Genomic DNA, 17699 nt, shown 5'->3' with positions numbered 1-17699 from the left:
GCTCCCAAGAATCCTGCTGCAATTTTTATACCATTAAATGTTAAAGTTAATATAAAAACAAAATGCTTGTAGGCATTTAAATATGTTTAAATGCAGGACTTTTGTTTGTGTTGTTTTCTCTAAATAGGGTGTTCTGGGCTTTTGATAGATTGGGTGCTGTGTGGAATAAGCAGAGAGAGGTTGAGAACCGATGGGAGTAAGGGAGTTACTGCATTTTGCATCCAGAGCTTATTTAGTCCAACACATTTGTTCTGTAAATGCATAAACCTGAGACCTAAGGTCACATAAGTCATGATGGCAAAATTCATGAGGAAGCTGAGTCCAGATTTCCTCATTTGAGGGTTGGGTTCCTGTAAAGCACCATGCTCTGAAGTCATGTACTAACAGATCTCTGGTTTTATTCACAGCCATTTGCCGGCATTCCTGTGGGGATGGATTTTGTTCTAGGCCAAATATGTGCACTTGCCCATCTGGTCAGATATCTCCTTCCTGTGGCTCCAGATCCAGTGAGTATAACATGTTATTATATATAATATTATTTTATGTGGTTATGCCCTATTTTCTCCTAAATTTGCTTTTGGCTTTTCTCTTGCCTGCAATATATATATATATTTTTTCACTAGAACATCTGCCTTCTCTGTTCTGCCCAAAAATCTTGGAATGGCTTTCCTCAATCTGGCCTCCCATTTTCCTTCTTCACTCTTCACAAGGAAATTACCTATGGGACATAGTTACTATGAATAATATAAAGATTATGACCTCCTTTGTAGGTATTGCCTTATTTATCTTTGTATCTCCAATGTAAATGCCATAAAAGATGCTCAGTGGAATGATTGTTAAATGTACATTTTTGGCTCAAGAAAACTAGGCACTTTTCCTTGTGGTACTGAAGTATGAGTCTGATTAAACACTTTTTAAAAACTGAAGACCCCTGCCTTTGCAAGAAGAAAATGTGAGAAGTCATTATCGCAGTTTGGAGGTGATTTTTCCTGAAGCACAAACCTGTTTTCCCTTTCACAATTTTACCACTTCATTCTGTATGCCAAATAAATACCCGCAGTTCATTTTCCAGAGCATTTGCTTGCTTGTTCTGTTGTTTTTTTTAATACTTTTTTTTGGGGGGGTGGTTATTCTTTAAATGTGGCATCCTCAGCAATGAATTAGGGGAAATGCAGGGGTTGGGAAGAAGGTGAGTCATTATGGGTCGTTAAAAAAGTTGAAGTTCATGCCTCAACACCTTGACCATTACCAAAGCGAAAAACTTAGGTTCCTTTTCCATTTCCCATTTCCAGTGAGAAAATGAGTTCCCCTTGTGGTGTGTTCCATTTCTGACAAGGTTTTCAAGAAAAGTATTGTGGAATAAATGCATTCTCTTTTAGTCTGTTGCAGGTAGAAACTTCAGTGTGGTCGAGGTTGATTACCTGTTAAGGGTCCTAATATTTAGCCATGGCTCTCATAAGCTGATAAATAGGATAGGGCAAGTAGTCCTAACAGACCCTTTTGGTGTCTGCTCACATACCTTGGCATTCATTGTAACTCATCCTTAGAGCTCTGTAAAATTTTTCTGACAGGAAGCATGCCAGGTCTGCATGCAAGGCAGACTAGAAGTGCTGGAGGGCTGGTGGCCCTAGAAACAACTATTAACTAGTGACAGGCAGAGAGTGTTGGATAAGTGCCCCAGCTTCCTTGCCTCTCAGTTTGCAGAACTATGGACTGTGTTCTGAACTGTCTCTTGGAATTCCCTAGTGGGCTGAGCCCCAGCTGCCCACAGTGGTAATAGGCTTGATCATGTATTGATCATCTTGATCATCTTCCTTGTCTCACCTCCTCCCCCCCTACCAGTGTTTCCTGAAGTCACTTCTAAAACAGACTACTTGCATTTAAATTATTGCCTCAGAATCTGCTTCTGGTACAACCCAAACAAACACAGCCTACTACTAAACACCGTCAGTTGTAGATTGGGATAGAAACTTCCCCATGGGCCGGGAGTCATTTGCTTATTGCACCAAGAATAGCATATTCTTATTTGATCTCAGCTTCGTTTTGGATGTGTATCTTCCAAGCAACATTAGGTTCATTGTACAAATCAAGGGCACCTGAGCTGGAGGAAGACAGAAAGGTAGAGAAGTCAACTGGTGGCACTTCCAGGAGCCTGTTGGACATCTCCATCTCCATCAGGCTGCCACCGAGAACTACCTAAGGGATGGGGAAGGAATCTAGATACCAAATTGGGAACAGACCCCATCGCTCAGATTGGCCCTTGGGCCAACCAACAACAGTAGTCCTCTGGCAGGGATAAAATATAGCTGGATGATAAAACTAGGTATCCAGCTGGGAAGGTCTTCAATATGATAGTGAGAACTGCTGCTGATTTCTCTGTCAAGTAAAAATCACGAGACGTAAAGATAGGATGTTAACAAGTTGGGCCTCATAGATTTCAAGCTAGCCTTGAGATGGCAGTATAGCGGTAGGTGCTGTGGGCCAGATTTAGGTTAGAGACTGATGTCCAAGACTTACGGGTGATGCTCTCTGAAGAGGTTTGGGTCCACCTATGGTACCTGGGCATTGGACCTGAGTAGCTAGTGGATAAGAGTGGTATGAGGAGGACAATTTGGTTTCATCAGGATCTTTGAGGCACTTGGAGCCTTTAAAATCATTGGCTTGGGGGCGCCTGGGTGGCTCAGTCGTTAAGCGTCTGCCTTCGGCTCAGGTCATGATCCCAGGGTCCTGGGATCGAGCCCCGCATCGGGCTCCCTGCTTGGCGGGGAGCCTGCTTCTCCCTCTCCCTCTACTGTTCTCCCTGCTTGTGCTCTCTCACTCTCTCTATCAAATAAATAAAATCTTTAAAAAAAAAAATCATTGGCTTGGACTCAATCTGAATTAATATTATCTAAACATCTTGCAAAATTGAAGATGGCAGAATATTTTAAATTCAGGGTAGCTGCGATAATCAGAATTCATTTCTGACCTTTTGAAGTATTGTTCTAGGGAATAGCTGTACTATCCTATAGAACTTCCTGGCCATGGTGTGGTTGGCAATAAATATGGAGAGATCACTTTGCTAACTTTCCTGCTAGTAGAAGGATAACTCAACACAGCAAAATACTTGCATTTACTACCTGTAGTTCTACCAAAAGGGGACAAATTTAGATTTCACCAATATTTTGTATGAGAAATCTTATACTTGCTATGTGATAGTGATCAAGGAGGCCTGGGAAAGTTGTGGGGCCTCTGAGGTCTTATTTTTCTCATTTGAAAATGAAAAGAATGAAAGGAGGGTTGTTCTTTCAGGCTGTTTTCTACTTTTGAGTGTCCTGGGACTCTGAGAATAAGAAATGATCTCTTCGTGGTGGCCTGAGGGGAGATTGCATTTCCAAAAGGGTCCAAACTGCCAGCCAGCAATTCCTCTGGGAACTAGGAAGACAGGGCTTCTCTTAATCTATTGGAACTCTTGCCACTGCTCATAGGGGCACCAGGGCAAAAAAGACTGGCTATCCAGAGTCAGAAAATGGGATTTCTGGACATTTTCTTTTCTTTTTTTTTTTTAGAGAGAGAGAGAGCAGGGAGGAGGGGCAGAGGGAAAGGGAGAGAGAGAATATTAAGCAGACTCCACGTGGTGCCCGACACGGGGCTTGATTTCACCACCCTGAGGTCATGACCTGAGCCAAAATCAAGAGTGGGATATTTAACCGAGTGAGCCATGCAGGCGCCTCATGTTTTCTGGACTTTAATTTCAATTCTATTTGGACCGTTCTCAACTCCATCCATCTCTGAGCCTGACAATGGACCCTGAGCAATCCTAATTCTAATTAGGTCATGGTAGACTGATTGATGAATTTACTCAAACTCTTCTTTATATATATATACATGTAATATAAAACAGATTATTGTCTTCTTTAATAACATGTATTATTATAAAAGTTGTTCCCTGAATTGTATATTTAAGAATTTGTAGATCAATTTCATACTCATCCTGTTTTATTCTTTATGCTTTTTAAAAGGATTTTTAAAACTAAATTTCTTTTCTGAGATAATTATAGATTCATATTCAGTTGTAAGAAATAATACAGAGAGATCCTGGGTACCCTTCACCCGGTTTTCCCATGTTAACATCCTGTGAAACTATAGCACGATATCACCATCAGGATATTGACATTGATACAGTCAAGATACGGAAGAGGTCTATCACTGCAGGGATGCCTCATGTTGCCCTTTTATAGTCATTTTCCTCCTATCCCTATGCTCTCCTTAATCCTGGCAACCACTAATCTTTTCTCCATTTCTACAGTTTTGTCATTTCAAGAATGTTATATAAATGGAATCACATGATAGGGAACCTTTTGAGATTGACTTCTTTCACTCAGCATGACTCTCTGGAGATTCATCCAAGTCATTGCATGTATCAGCTGTTTGTTCCGTTTTACTGCTGAGTAGTATTACTTGCTATGGATGTACCACAGTTTGTTTAGCCATTCACCAGTTGAAGGACATTCAGGTTTTCTCCAGTTTTGTTGTGCTCTGAGCATTCATGTACAGGTTTTGGGGGTTTTTAAAAATATTTTATATATTTATTTTATAGAGAAAGAGTGTGTGAGCAGGGGAGGGGCAGAGGGAGAGGGAGAGAATCTCAAGCAGACTCCACACTGAGCATGGAGCCTGATGTGGGGCTCAATCCCATGACCCTGAGATCATGACCTAAACTGAAACCAAGAGTCGGATGCTTGACCAACTGAGCCACCCAGGCCCCCCTCATTACAGGGTTTTATATGAACATAAGTCTTCATTTCTTTGAGATAAATGCCCAGGAATGGAATTGCTGGGTGGTATGGTAGTTGCATGTTTAGTTTTTTAAGAAACTGCCAGGCTGTTTTTGGGGTGGCTATACCCTTTTATATTCTCACTAGCAATGAATGAATGACTTAGTTTCTCAGCATCCTTACCAGGTTTTGGTGTTTTCACTATTTTTAATTTTAGCTATTCTGATAGGTCTGTAGTTATATCTCATTGTGATTTTAATTTGCCTTTTTGGCCTGATTTATGATGTTGAACATCTTTGCCTGTGCTTATTTTGCTACCTGTGTATCTTCTTCAGTGAAATGTCTCTTTATGTCTTTTGCCCAGATTCTAATTGGATTGTTTGCTATTTTGAGAGTTGTTTGTATATTACAGCTCCTAGCCCTTTGTCAGATATATGAGATGCAAACATTTTCTCCCACTCTGGAACTTGCTCTTTCATGTTCTTAGTTTTTTACAGAGCAAATATTTTAAAATTTGATGAAAATCCCCCTTTTCAATTTTTCCTTTAATGGATCATGCTTTTAGTATCAACTCTAAGAGCTCCTACCCCTAGATCTTAAAGATTTTCTCCAATTTTTAAAAAATGTTATATAGTTTTACATTCTACATTTATATCTGTGATTTATTGTTGAGACACTTTTTTTTATGGGATATGAGGTTGAGGTCTAAGTTCCTTCAATACTTATAGATGTCCAGCATCATCTGTTTTTGAAAAGACTATCCTTCACCCATTGAATTACTTTTGCACCTTTGTCAAAAATCATATTTGTAGAGGTCTGTTTCTAGGTCTTCATTTCATTCTGTCGATCCACATGTCTGTCTCTTCTCCAATACTATACAGTCTTGATTACTGCTGCTATATAAAAAGTCTTACAAATTGAGTAGACTAATTTCTTTCACCTTACTCTTCTTTTTCAAAATCATTTTAGCTATTCCAGTTCCTTTGCCTGTCCATATACACTTTAGATTAATCTTGTCTACATCTACAAAAAAACATTTCTAGGATTTTGATAGGAACTATAGTAAGTAAGCCTGTAAGTCAGTTTGGGGAGGGAGTATTAACATCTTCCTTATGCGGAATCCCTTACACTTTGAACAAATTTTTGTCATTTTTAGTTTACTTCAATTCAGTGAGATTTGGGAGGTGCTTGTATTCCCAACACAAATCTAAACTCTAAGGGTAGTAGAAGGCCAGGGGAACAATTCTAGAGCAGTGTGTGAGCAAGTTTGAGCAAGTTTGGAACAACCGCATGCTGAAAGTGTGAGGACACTCAGGATAGGAAGGTGGTGCTATCGCTGATCTAGAATAAGTGACCCTTGGAAAGGTTCTTCAGGAAGTGTGGAATTTATATGAACAGGGAGGGGAGGAGTGGAACCTGCTCAGACAGTTGAGTCCTTTGCTTTCTAATCTGTTCTCTATGAAAGTTAAACAGATAAAGTTCCTTTATCACTGCTGTCATTTAACCTGTCTTCCTCTGAACTTTTTCCAGCTATGCTAGGGTTTTGTTTTTTGCTTTTGTTTTGGGTACTTAAGTGAAGTTGCTCTTCTGAGTTGTGCATCTTTAGGCACCACAGGACATTTATGCACTTAGGGAAAAATGTCATTGCTGTTATCTTTCTGAATGAAAATTATTTTTGTCCTGCAGTGACTCTGGCTGTCCCTGTGGACCTGTCTCAGGTGTAAAGTCCAGGAGTTAGTCTCGCTCTCTAGTTTGCCTGTCTGTGCTTTTCCTAGCCTAATTAAAATTGCGTGCTTGCCATATAGATGCTTATTTCCAAATTGCTCTCAATGTTCTTTCTGCCCCTTGTGCTTGCCAAGACAATGGCAGGTCTGTAGAATCATTCCCAACCTCAGGCATCCCAAAGAAAATTGTTACCTTAGCCCCGCATCTCTTTCATTCCCATAGCATGCTCAAATTGTTCTCTTCTTGTGGGTCATTTTATGAACTAATTTGTACTGGGCTGTCACCTAAAGGGGGTTTCTTCTTCTCTTCCTGGTGCCTGGCAAAGGAAAGGCATTCAGTTAGTATTTATTGAACGGCCAGAATGATTGACTGAATCTGGAAAAAAAACATTTATTTAGGAGTCTATATAGATACAGGTAAATGGCAACATTTCCTGCTAGTTCTAGAATGTTGAAACCCTTTGAGGCTGTCTGCTCATTTTCAAGGGGAAGTCCTCATTGGGTCTTAGGGCTCTCAGAGTTATCTGCATGTAGCAGCTTAGACACTGACACTTGAACTCCCCTGGTATTGTCAGTTTGTAAAATCTTAACACAGATTGAGTTTAGGAATATATTCTGACTTGAAGTATTTAGAGCATGTAACAAATATACCGCATCATTATGGATTCAAGTGGAGCTTTGGCTTTTTCTAGAGATATAGGACTTGGTCTTGTCATTGTTGGACATCTGGGATGCTTGTTCAAATCAGTGTAAATTTAGAATATGCATCAATGGCAGGACTCGATAAAAAAATAAAACCAATTTATGTATGTATACTCTCTAAATTGTTCCTGCTGTAGTGAAGCTGCATGTCTAGTTCCTTTATTTCCCCACAAAAATCCTGAGTGATTGTTTTAAAGAAATACGTTTCTCCCCTGAACATCTAAGACTCACAAAGAATGCGAAGTTACTTTGGCAAACATGTTTGTGGCAAAGCAGATGGTTAAGATCCAATTATCTCTTGTTAAGGGTGATCCCCTAGCCCAAGATTCATAGTTCATTGGATTATTGGGACCACTGGACTAACTATGCCTTACTGTTTCAGAAGTCTGACCAAGGGTCTTATTTTTTAAGGGAGACAAAATATTTTCTGGAAATATTTTAGACCTGGAAAAGGTTTACCTGAAAGGCAGGGTAGAAAAAATATAAAAGCATATCAGAAAGATTTTTATTATATTGCACTTAAATGTGAACTTATCATTTTTCCTGAAAGAATTCATTCTATTTTTCAATTTGAACAAATAATGTAAAGTCACTATTTGAACTACTGTTAGCTTTTTATCTCAAAGTAGCTAAATGGCTTTGTTGCTCATGTGGGAATGGAAATTAGCTCTTGGCATGAACCACTTTAATTGAAATCAGTTTGTGGGTTGAGTTCCTATGCTGCTTGACACATGACATCATTTCCTGTGCTTTTCCCAATCCTCACTGTTTTTCTAAGATAGGATGAAGCTAAGTTTAACTTCAAATTTTAAAGCAACTATACACCTTTTCCTGACCTACTTAGAATATTATCCAGATTTTCACCAAATCATTCCCTTTGTATATTTGTAGATAGTTTTTATAATTCAAAAGCATTTTGGCTGAGACATTTTAATAGAGTCAGAGGAGCCTAAAATAACTGTTTTAACCAGTTTCCTGGGTTGCTTGACTTCTGTAACAGTGCTCCAACAAAGGATTTATTTCTGTTTTTATACATGGGGAAGTGAAGATAAACTATTTTTAATAGCAACCTACTTAAGGCTGTATAATGGCTTAGGGCATAATGAGCAATTTCTCAGTCTTAGTTTTTGAGGATAGCTTTAGATGTCATTATCTGGTGGTATGAGTTAAGTAAATGGAAATTACCTTAGTAAAGTTTTATACCACACCTACAAGTAGGCAAGGTATTACTCTAGGCACTTAGGGCGTGTAATTAATAACCATGATGCTTTCCACTCTAAAGAAGCTTTTGGACAAATGGGTTGGGGATAGGAGAAATAACTAAAAAAAATAGGTTAGGTTATATAATATACATTTCAAAAGAGAATAAAATACTCTGGACTCAGAGAAAAGAGAGCTCATATCTAGTGGGAGAAAGAAGAGAGAACAGAAATCAGAAAAGATCAGTGGGTCTTAGAGATAGGTAGGGTTTTGGTATTTGGTAACAGCTGTGTGCATTTTATGTTGGGGATTAAGGGTAAGGGACAAAGAGACAGGTTAAAGAGGAGATTCCACCAAGAGACTAGAACATTGTGTTTGGCATTTTGCATGGCACACAGTACGCAGTCAGAAAGATTTGTTAAGTGAATGAATGACTGAGAAGTAGATTGGGGACTGAGCCATAGGACTTACCAGAAGTATGCAGGGAGCCCTGAAAGGCCCGTGGCCATGCTGAGAGAGGGAGGAAGTTCTTAGCATACTAGAGATAGGGAGCCTCTGTGGTGCTTCAGTAAGTGTGTGACGTGTTCTTGAGAAAGTGTATCACTTTCAGCTTGACTCAATTAACTCTTTGGTCCTCTATGAGGGCATAGGAAGTATTCAGTTCTGACATCTCTTCCCCACTGTCATGCTGAGATTTGTGTAGCTCCTTATGAAAGTGGCCCTTTCTCCTCAAGTCCGTGGCCACTCTTGATACGGCACTGAGAATCCTAACCAGGGGCTACCAAAGAAGGTGGGGGCTGCGAGGCATCTTCTCTCTACTTGTAGCAGATTTGGCCCCTATGCTCCAGGAAGACTGAGCCTAAGAGCAAGGCTGAGCAGCTCATTGCTGCTCTTGCACAGAAGGTGGGGTTCTCTTCTCCCTATGTAAAATTGTGGAGCCTTTTTCTGTAGGAATTTTCTCTCACAGCTTGGAGGACACAGGTTGGAGTAGGCCACTCCCAGTGCCCAATCCTGGTCTCCTTGTGTAAGGTTGTGTCAACAGGGATTAATGACGAATTCAATCAAGCCTCTAGTCTTCTCCAAGTAGGGTAGTTATTGTTTCCAGAGGACAAAGGGACAGCCTGGGATTCTGAAAGTGTTTTAGCATCCTAAATTATTGAATTAGAAACAGCCTTCACTCTAGAGAAAGGAGAGCACACGCCATGCTCTCATTCTCACCTCACACGCATCTATCACTCCAGTTTCTTCTAGTGTCTTGTCTCACATCCAAGGCTGCCTGCCCCCCATGGTCCTTCTGCCCTGAACCTCAGAGTCACACTTCCGTAGGTGACAGTATGACAAAGAATGGATTTCAAACACTGCGGGTCTTATTTAGTTTAAGTTTACAGTTTAAACAAGCAGCTCTTTCTGAGCCAAGGCCGGTCGCCTCCATTATCAGGCAGCCTTGTTATTAAGTGCTCTTGTAGGTAGTTTTTTCTTCTTTTTGCTGCCTCCAAAATTTCTTTTAACAAAATTCCTTGGAATTTCTCACTCGGACCGTTTTCCTGGCCACCTACAGTGGGACTCTAAATCTTGTAACAGGAAAATTATTGCCATTGTAATCTTGTCTCATAAGGTTGCTCAAGGCACTATTTTCTTGTTGTTATAAATTACAGAAATGACATTGAGTGGGAAGTCCTGCTGAATTAGGGAAGTCATTTAGCACCATTACAATAAATATCAAAGAAACAATTGCATTGTAATTGATTTTATACTCACTAAAAATAACACGGTTAGTGTTGTCAGTTAGGTTATTTCTGCACAAGTATGTGAATCTTGATAAACCATTTTATTTTCTCTCCAGATCACTACAGATCAATTCCTGTGAAGTGTTGCAATCTACCTACTTAAACTGCAAAAGTAAATCATTCTTTTTTTTTTTTTTTCCTTTTCAAGTCCAACACTGTAACATTCGCTGTATGAACGGAGGTAGCTGTAGTGATGATCACTGTCTGTGCCAGAAAGGATACATAGGCACTCACTGTGGACAACGTAAGTAAACCATACTCATAGGTATCCTACCTGCTAAACTATGTAGGCAAATGTGTAGACAGCTACGGAGACAAAAAGAATATAGAGCTCAGTGCTGATGGATTCTCTTTGGTTATCTGGGAGGTGGCATTTTTATAGATGTCTGGTGAGTCTTACAGATGACCAGATCACCCATCTAATGCACTTTGCACCAGATTTCTGATTGGAACCTTGGGAGTGCTGGTTGGGCTCATTTTCTTCTCATTTATCTTCAGCACCCCTGCTTACCTCATCCCCTTCATGTATGATCAGCACCCAAGGTGTAGAATTCTTGTTTGTTCCAGATGTATACCTTCCATTTGATTGCTGAATATGTCCACCTGGCTTTTTAAGAAGCATCTTGAAGTATTTCAAAACTCAACCTCATCTTTCTCCCCAAACACGTTCTTTTTCTTGACTAATCATATCTGGATCTCTCCAGTTTCCCAACCTAGATTCTGCTACTGTAATACCACATGGTGTTTGGTTTGCTGGTTCATTCATGAACACTGTTTATTTTGTGTCTACTCTCAGTCAGCCCCTGCAGAAGATGAAAATTCCTTCAAGAAAGCTTACTTTTTATTACACTAAGAGGAATATATACACCCTGCAGAAAATTTGGAAAATTTCAAAAAGAGAAAATAATAAAATTCTCCATAATCCTATCATTCCAGATATTACCTTCTAGTCTTTTAATGCATATTTGGCACATGAAATCTTACTGTATACATGACTTTTCATACTCCTTTTTTACTTAATATTTTATTAGAAGTATGTTCCACGTTATTAAACATTTTAAAATACGTTTTAATGGTTGCAGAATACTCCATTAAATAGATGCTTTATTGCTTATTTAATGAATCTTTAATAATGAGCATTTATTCATATTGTTTCCAGTCTTTGCCATTGTATATATATTTGCTACAATGAATATTGTTACTATAAATGAACCAAAATTTATATAATGCCCAAAATTTATATAATGCCCCCGTGACTGTCCATGCGCTGCACGTGTGGTAAGAATAACGACTGAGTTTTGGGTAGCCCACAACAGCAGCGTGGGGAGAGGAGACACAGGACAGCTTCCCCAGTGCGGGAGACCCTTGAGCTGGGTCTTGAAGGATGGGGTGGGGTTCACCCGTCAGATGGTGGGGGATGGGCTTCTCGTGCCGCGGGCAGAGCATGGGCCAGAGCACAAGGTCACGGCAGAGGATGAGATGCAGACGTAGCACATGTTGCTGAGGAAGGTGATGGGAAGGCAGATAAGGTAAAAATGAAAGTTGGGGGCCCAGGTTTTGAGTGCCTTTACACATACCGCGTTTGCATCCACAGTAGAGCCAGGGAAGAGGAGTGAGACAACAACAACCAACCGACAACAACCATTCCTCGGCTGAATTATTTACTCTACATTTACCATGTGCTGGGCACATTTTCCAACTCTTCACATGCATTAACTCATTGAATAAAACTGTAGCCTCCTGAGTTAGAGACGTCTTTTACCTCCAGCAGATGAGGAGAATGGGGCACAGGGACATCAGTAACTTGTCTGAAGTTATATGGGGAGGGATTGGCAGAGTTAGGATTTGAACCCAAGCAGTCTGACTTCATGGCCCGTGCATTTAATGCTATGAAATGCTGGCCTCAGATGCTTCGCTTACAGTGGTTTACAATGAGGAAGATTGTGGTGGCCACAGTGTAGGGGTGTAACTGCAGTGGGAAGAAACAGGAAGCAGAACTAGTACCAAGGCTGTGGCTACTGAGCTGGTGGGAGGGGGGTGGAGTCAAAGGCATTTTTGGAAAGGGAATCGTGAGGAGCTGCTGGGCATCTTCTGCTCCCTTTGGTGCTCCTTGAGGGGGTTCAGCCCTGAATCTACCACACAACAGGCATTTGGTTAATACTTTCAGAGTTAGAAAAACTTTCCTAGACCTCACTTTCCTAATCTATACAATAGGATGGTTGGCTTAGGCCATCTCAAAATTTCTTTTCTACCTAAAATCTTTTCCTTCTCCCCTGACTGTAAATTAAGAGGCAAATCAGAACAATTAATGTACGTAAACCTCTCTAATTTTATGATGAGAAATGGGCTCTTGCCATAGTTTTGGCTATAAGGGGTTGTGTCAGTTCAAGTCCTCTGATCCCAACCAGATGCCAAGACAGAATTGGATATACAAGAGATTTATTGTGGAAAAGGCCTGTAAAGAAGAAAGGAGTGAGAAAGCAGGAGTAGGAGGGGAGGGCCTTCAGACCACAATGCTGGTCTTCGCTCCTGTGCAAGGAGAAGGGGATTGGGTAGATTGTGTAGAAGGTGCCTCAGACTAGAATGCAGCTCTAAGAAAGCCTTGGCCAGGCTGATGGCGAGCCCAGAGCAAAGATTTCCCGTTGGGAGAGTTCCATGATGGGCAGAAGTGCCCCGTCTCTGGTACCTCACTAAGCTTAGTCATTGGGTGGTAGCAGCCAGGAGATCTGTGTCCTTGGCGTGAACATGAAGCAGATCTGAAGGTGTGGCGGCTGGGGGCTGTCGGCCAGCTAAGCTCCTTACAGTAGGTTTTCTTGGAGGCAGATCTGAGTGGCTCAACTCCATGACTGCCACAAGGATACAGATAAAGTGTGCAGGAAATATAGGAAGGAGGAATTAACTCAAAAGGAGGAGGTATTAGGGAATGAGATAGGAGCTGGGCTTTGAAGAGGGAGTGGTACTGGCAAATTTGGCTCAGAAGAGCCCACCACTTGTGGATAAAGATGCCTAGAAAGAGGCCATGCATGAAAGAATTGCGGGAAATTGTACAGAGAAGAGTTGTTCAGGGCATGAGCTCTCAGTTCTTATTTTAATGCCTTGTCTGGCAAGTAGAATGTCCCTCCCTCAAGCATCACTGGACTTATCTCACCAATAGATTCTGTTACAACAGTCGCTTGGGTCTTCCTTCCGGTCCATAAATATGGTTGGAATTAATGTTTTATTGTTTGTAGTTAATTGTGTGATTTAACATGCCGTATTTCTGTACCGGTGACAGAGGCCAATGTTTTCCCTCGTGGGAGCCCTCAAATCATAAGCAAACGAGTCAGCTTGCTAAAATGCAGTTCTCATCCAGTGACATCTCTTATAAACCACCATTTTAGATGCAGAACTGAAAACATTGCTCGGATTCTCCCCAGAATGAAACTGTCAGCATCAACATGGGTGTAAACTCACTTGTTCCAGGCAGTTTAACCTGAGTTGATTGAGGAACATATGCAGAGCTGGAACTGGAACGTAACTGTTGAAAACGAATACCAGGGTGATTGTTTAGATTTTTTATTGTTGCGCCTCAGGGGACGGTAAGTGTTACTCCGTTCGCATCTAATTTCCGGTGAAGGCTCTCAGCTTCTCCCTCCTTCCCTTCCAGCTGTCTGTGAGAGTGGATGCTTAAACGGAGGCAGGTGTGTGGCCCCGAATCGATGTGCCTGCACTTACGGCTTTACTGGACCCCAGTGTGAAAGAGGTAATTTTTAAAAATGAATGAGTATAAATATGTTCTGATGGCTAAAGCTATTCCTGATTTAAGCACGCATTGGGTTTATACAGCTCCTGCATGAATTTTGCTGAGCTTCAAGGGGGTTTCTGATTTGTCACTGGGAAGGTTCCTGTGATGACAAGACAGTGACCCCAAGTCTATGCATGTCATTCCATAATTCTTGCCAGTGGACTGCAGGACTCACTAGTGAGCCCATGCCTAAGCACCAGTTAGCAGGCATCAAGATAAAAAGGGAAGAATTTTCCATAAGGGTAAGGATTGAGCTCATTGTTGTCCTAGTAAATTAGAGAAGTGGCTCCAAACGAAACATCTGTATGGAAAGGAAAAAATTTAGAGTGAAAGAAAAACACTCTTAAAGATCTGTGAGAACCCACTGGGGGCTGTAGTGGCCTACAAGCATAGCCTCCAGAATTCACTAGAAATGTCGATTGTGGACGAACTGGGCTTTCACGTATGTGGTTTATCCAATACTCAGTGTAGCCCTCTGATACGCCTCACTTTTCCATATGGAAAGACCCAGGCTCGAAGAGGGCAAGGAATCTGCCTAAGTTCACACACCTAATAATATGCTTTCGTCGGAATGTGGTTTTTCTGTATTTAAGTCTGGTGCTCACTGCTTCTCCTAATTAAAAGAAATGTTCTACCTGATTTGCCTACCTGTAAATGCAAATATGATATTGAGATGTATTTAGGTGTGTAATATTGAGTTTTTCCTCCAACCCCCTGAACTTTGGCTTTATTGATTGCCTTGTCTCTACATTCATAGCCGTTTCTCATCATTCCCAGTTTTATGGTGAAAGTGTAGGAGGTTTATTTCATAAAAAACTGCACAAGTAGTCATGAAAACACTGATTAAAAATACTCATGAACCTTTTAAACTACAATCATCACTTTTTATCCAAAGTTGTATAAGATTTTTTTCTATTCTGAGATGGAAAGCTAAGATTCAAGTAGCAGATGTTGAATCTATGTTATGTTAAAAACAAAGAGCAGAGATCGGTATGGGAGAAATTATTTTCTGCTTCTGTTTTTACAACTTCATCTAAATTCAGTTATTTGCTGATAAAGCAATAATACCTATTTTAGTAGGTTGTAACTAGGTCAATAGTAATTATAACAAGGGCCTAGAGATACTAGGCCAATTACTATTATTAATTGATATATTATATTGTATCTTAATTCAGTACCACTAAATGGTATGGATGAGTAATGCATCATGGGCTCTACCTTCATCAGCATCATTTTGGAGTCCCCCTTTAAAAGTGTTTCTCTTTCTAACCTAAAGTATTTTTATTGATTTGGAGATAATAAATCTCTAATGGTATTCAAAATAATAAAGGTACCTCTTTTGATTAGGTAGTATCATTCTGTGGCCTTATCATTACTCAGTGAGGTGATGTGGGATTTAAATTGTTGAGATTAAAATTGTTAGTGTGTAACTTGGACAGTGGTGTGTGAAAATAATTCCTCAGATGATAATCCTGGGTTTAATTTATTTTAGAAAAAATCACACATAGGAGGAAGTTATAGGGCATTTTACCTCTAAGAGAGTGGTTAATGATTTACTGTAAAGAATATTGATTCCTATAGTTCAGGCATTGATGATAACACAGTCTAAAATAAAGGGGGCATGATATTTAACCATTCCACAGTTATTTCTTCAAAGACTTCACCTTTGACTGAGATTAAGGAATGAAGTAAATGCATTGAGTTACTAAACTTTGAATCAAAACTGGCATATTATTCAGGGATTTCTCTGCGTTTGGAGTATCTTTAACTGCTCCCTTTGGTGATAACGCTATCCTGAAATTTGTACTAGGTGTAAATATATTTTGGTCCCATAGATCTTCACAGTGGTGATTATCCCCAAATAAAATTAATCCCCAAATGGCAGATTTTCAGGCATGTGCTATAGTGGAGGTTGGGGAGGAAGCAGTCTCTCTTTCATTGTTACCCTTTGCCTGTTCTACCCATGAATACAGTCCCGGACATTCAATGGGAAAAGGGAAACATAAGTACAATTTCCCTCACTACATGGGAGAAATTTCCACTTAGAGAGTCTTCACTGTTTCTTGCTCTTATGGAAGTCATCTGCTTACTGCTTTAAAGAATTATATCCCTTTACTCAAATGGCATGCTCATGATTTCAAGAATGATTAATAAAAATGTAGGACTGAGTCAGGACAAATCCATCCTGAAGCATAGGGAAGTGTTCAGTGTGACTTCTGATGGTGGGTTAGTATACTGATTAAGTTGTTTATTACCTAGGCGAGTTTATTAAGTTGTTTAACTACCTAGGCTAGTTGCATTATGTTTTAATTGGAATATGGCTTTTTATTTTTAAAAAGAACTTCTAAGAAGTCTTTACTAATTTCCTTTCTCCCTTCCAGGAGGCTGAGCCAAGTCCTCCTTCTGCGTTCTCCCTTAGCACACTCTCCACGCCTGTTTTGATAGCACTTACCACATTATATTGAAACAGCAGGTTCCCATGCCCCTCTCCCCGACTAGGGTATAAGCTTGTCAGCAGCAACTATGGTTTCATCAGCTTTTTAATTCCCACACCAAGTTCAATGCCTAATGCATAGTACATGGCCAATAAATGTTGAACTGCACTTATTTTAAAGCACCAGAAAATCTGGAGATATGAGTATCAGATATGAACAAGTGTCTCCTAGAATTGCTGTTTACCTACTTGTGGATAGTCCTGGATACTTTTCACTGGTTTCATTTTAAGCAGAGTTTACAGTGTTGATGACTAATTGAATGTGGCCCCATTTTCACGAGAGTGATCTTTTAGGGCCACAAGACTGTCATTTTTTCAGTTGGAAAGGATGCAGAAAGGAAGGTATATTTTGACTAAAACCAGGTGGCAATAAGCAAATAAACAGCTTCCTATCATGATGTAATACACATGGAAAGGACCATTTCAAATGTCAGTTACAAGTACTTCTCAGGATAAGCAGCTTTGTCCCTGGCAGATGTTGGAACTTCTGTACATCTGTAACCACCTCAGAGAGCCAGTGCAAGTATGGGATACCCTTTGGGGGTGACACTGGCAGGATTTGGATCACTTTGAGCCCTAAGTGAATCTTGATAATCCATGAACATAGTGTTTGGATTTGTGATGGAGATAAGCAGTCGATCCATGCTTGAGTTGCAAATTAGAACATTCATTCAACAAATGCAACCAGGACATGAAGCAAATTTGTCTCACTTATAGCTTTCAGCCAGTAAAATAAGTAATGTTTTTAAAGAATATCTTGGCTTGTGAGCTTCATCGGGCAGGTGGCAGTGATACTGTTGCCTGGCTCTCTATACTAAAAGGAGGAAAAGTAGAGACCTATGATTTGCTTGGCCTGCAGTGTTTACTTCTTAAAAACTGAATGTGAATACCTTTAGTTACGTTTTCCAGTTTGTCACAGGCTTTACCACTCCCTATGGTGATGCATCGTGCTCACCTCATCCATTTTTAGTTTGCTTCCATTTAGTTTGCTGCTTAGCCCTGTGAGCACTTAAGTCTGCCACCTCCTACTATATTTACATAGAGTGTAAATTTACACTTATGGTTTTTTGGATAGCCTCCTCCCCCCACTCCCCTTCATTTTGCCTTCTCTCTGCTGGGGCCTTGAGCAACTTAGTAAAATTTCTCTTGCCAACCCTCAGTGGTACAGTATGTTAGCATTTTCTTTCTTTCTTTCTTTCTTTCTTTTCTTTCTTTCTTTCTTTCTTTCTTTCTTTCTTTCTTTCTTTCTTT

General features: G+C 40.2%; 1 protein-coding gene across 3 annotated transcripts in view; it reads left to right on the top strand.

The window, feature by feature from the left end:
• FBN1 (fibrillin 1) overlaps positions 1-17699 on the top strand; it is a 227712-nt gene that overhangs the window by 29459 nt on the left and 180554 nt on the right. For all 3 annotated transcript variants that reach the window (XR_004301028.1, XM_032417484.1, XM_032417485.1), the window contains 3 exons: positions 408-506; positions 10319-10414; positions 13817-13912. Coding sequence is in view for 2 of the 3 variants with exons in the window: in XM_032417484.1 (XP_032273375.1) it covers positions 408-506; positions 10319-10414; positions 13817-13912 (291 nt within the window). In the remaining variant the exon portion in view is untranslated. The remainder of the gene's footprint in view (positions 1-407; positions 507-10318; positions 10415-13816; positions 13913-17699) is intronic.

This window comes from Phoca vitulina, unplaced genomic scaffold (assembly GCF_004348235.1).
Source record: "Phoca vitulina isolate PV1807 unplaced genomic scaffold, GSC_HSeal_1.0 scaffold20, whole genome shotgun sequence".
Lineage (NCBI taxonomy): Eukaryota > Metazoa > Chordata > Mammalia > Carnivora > Phocidae > Phoca > Phoca vitulina.
This window is presented reverse-complemented; position numbering and strand designations above follow the sequence as displayed.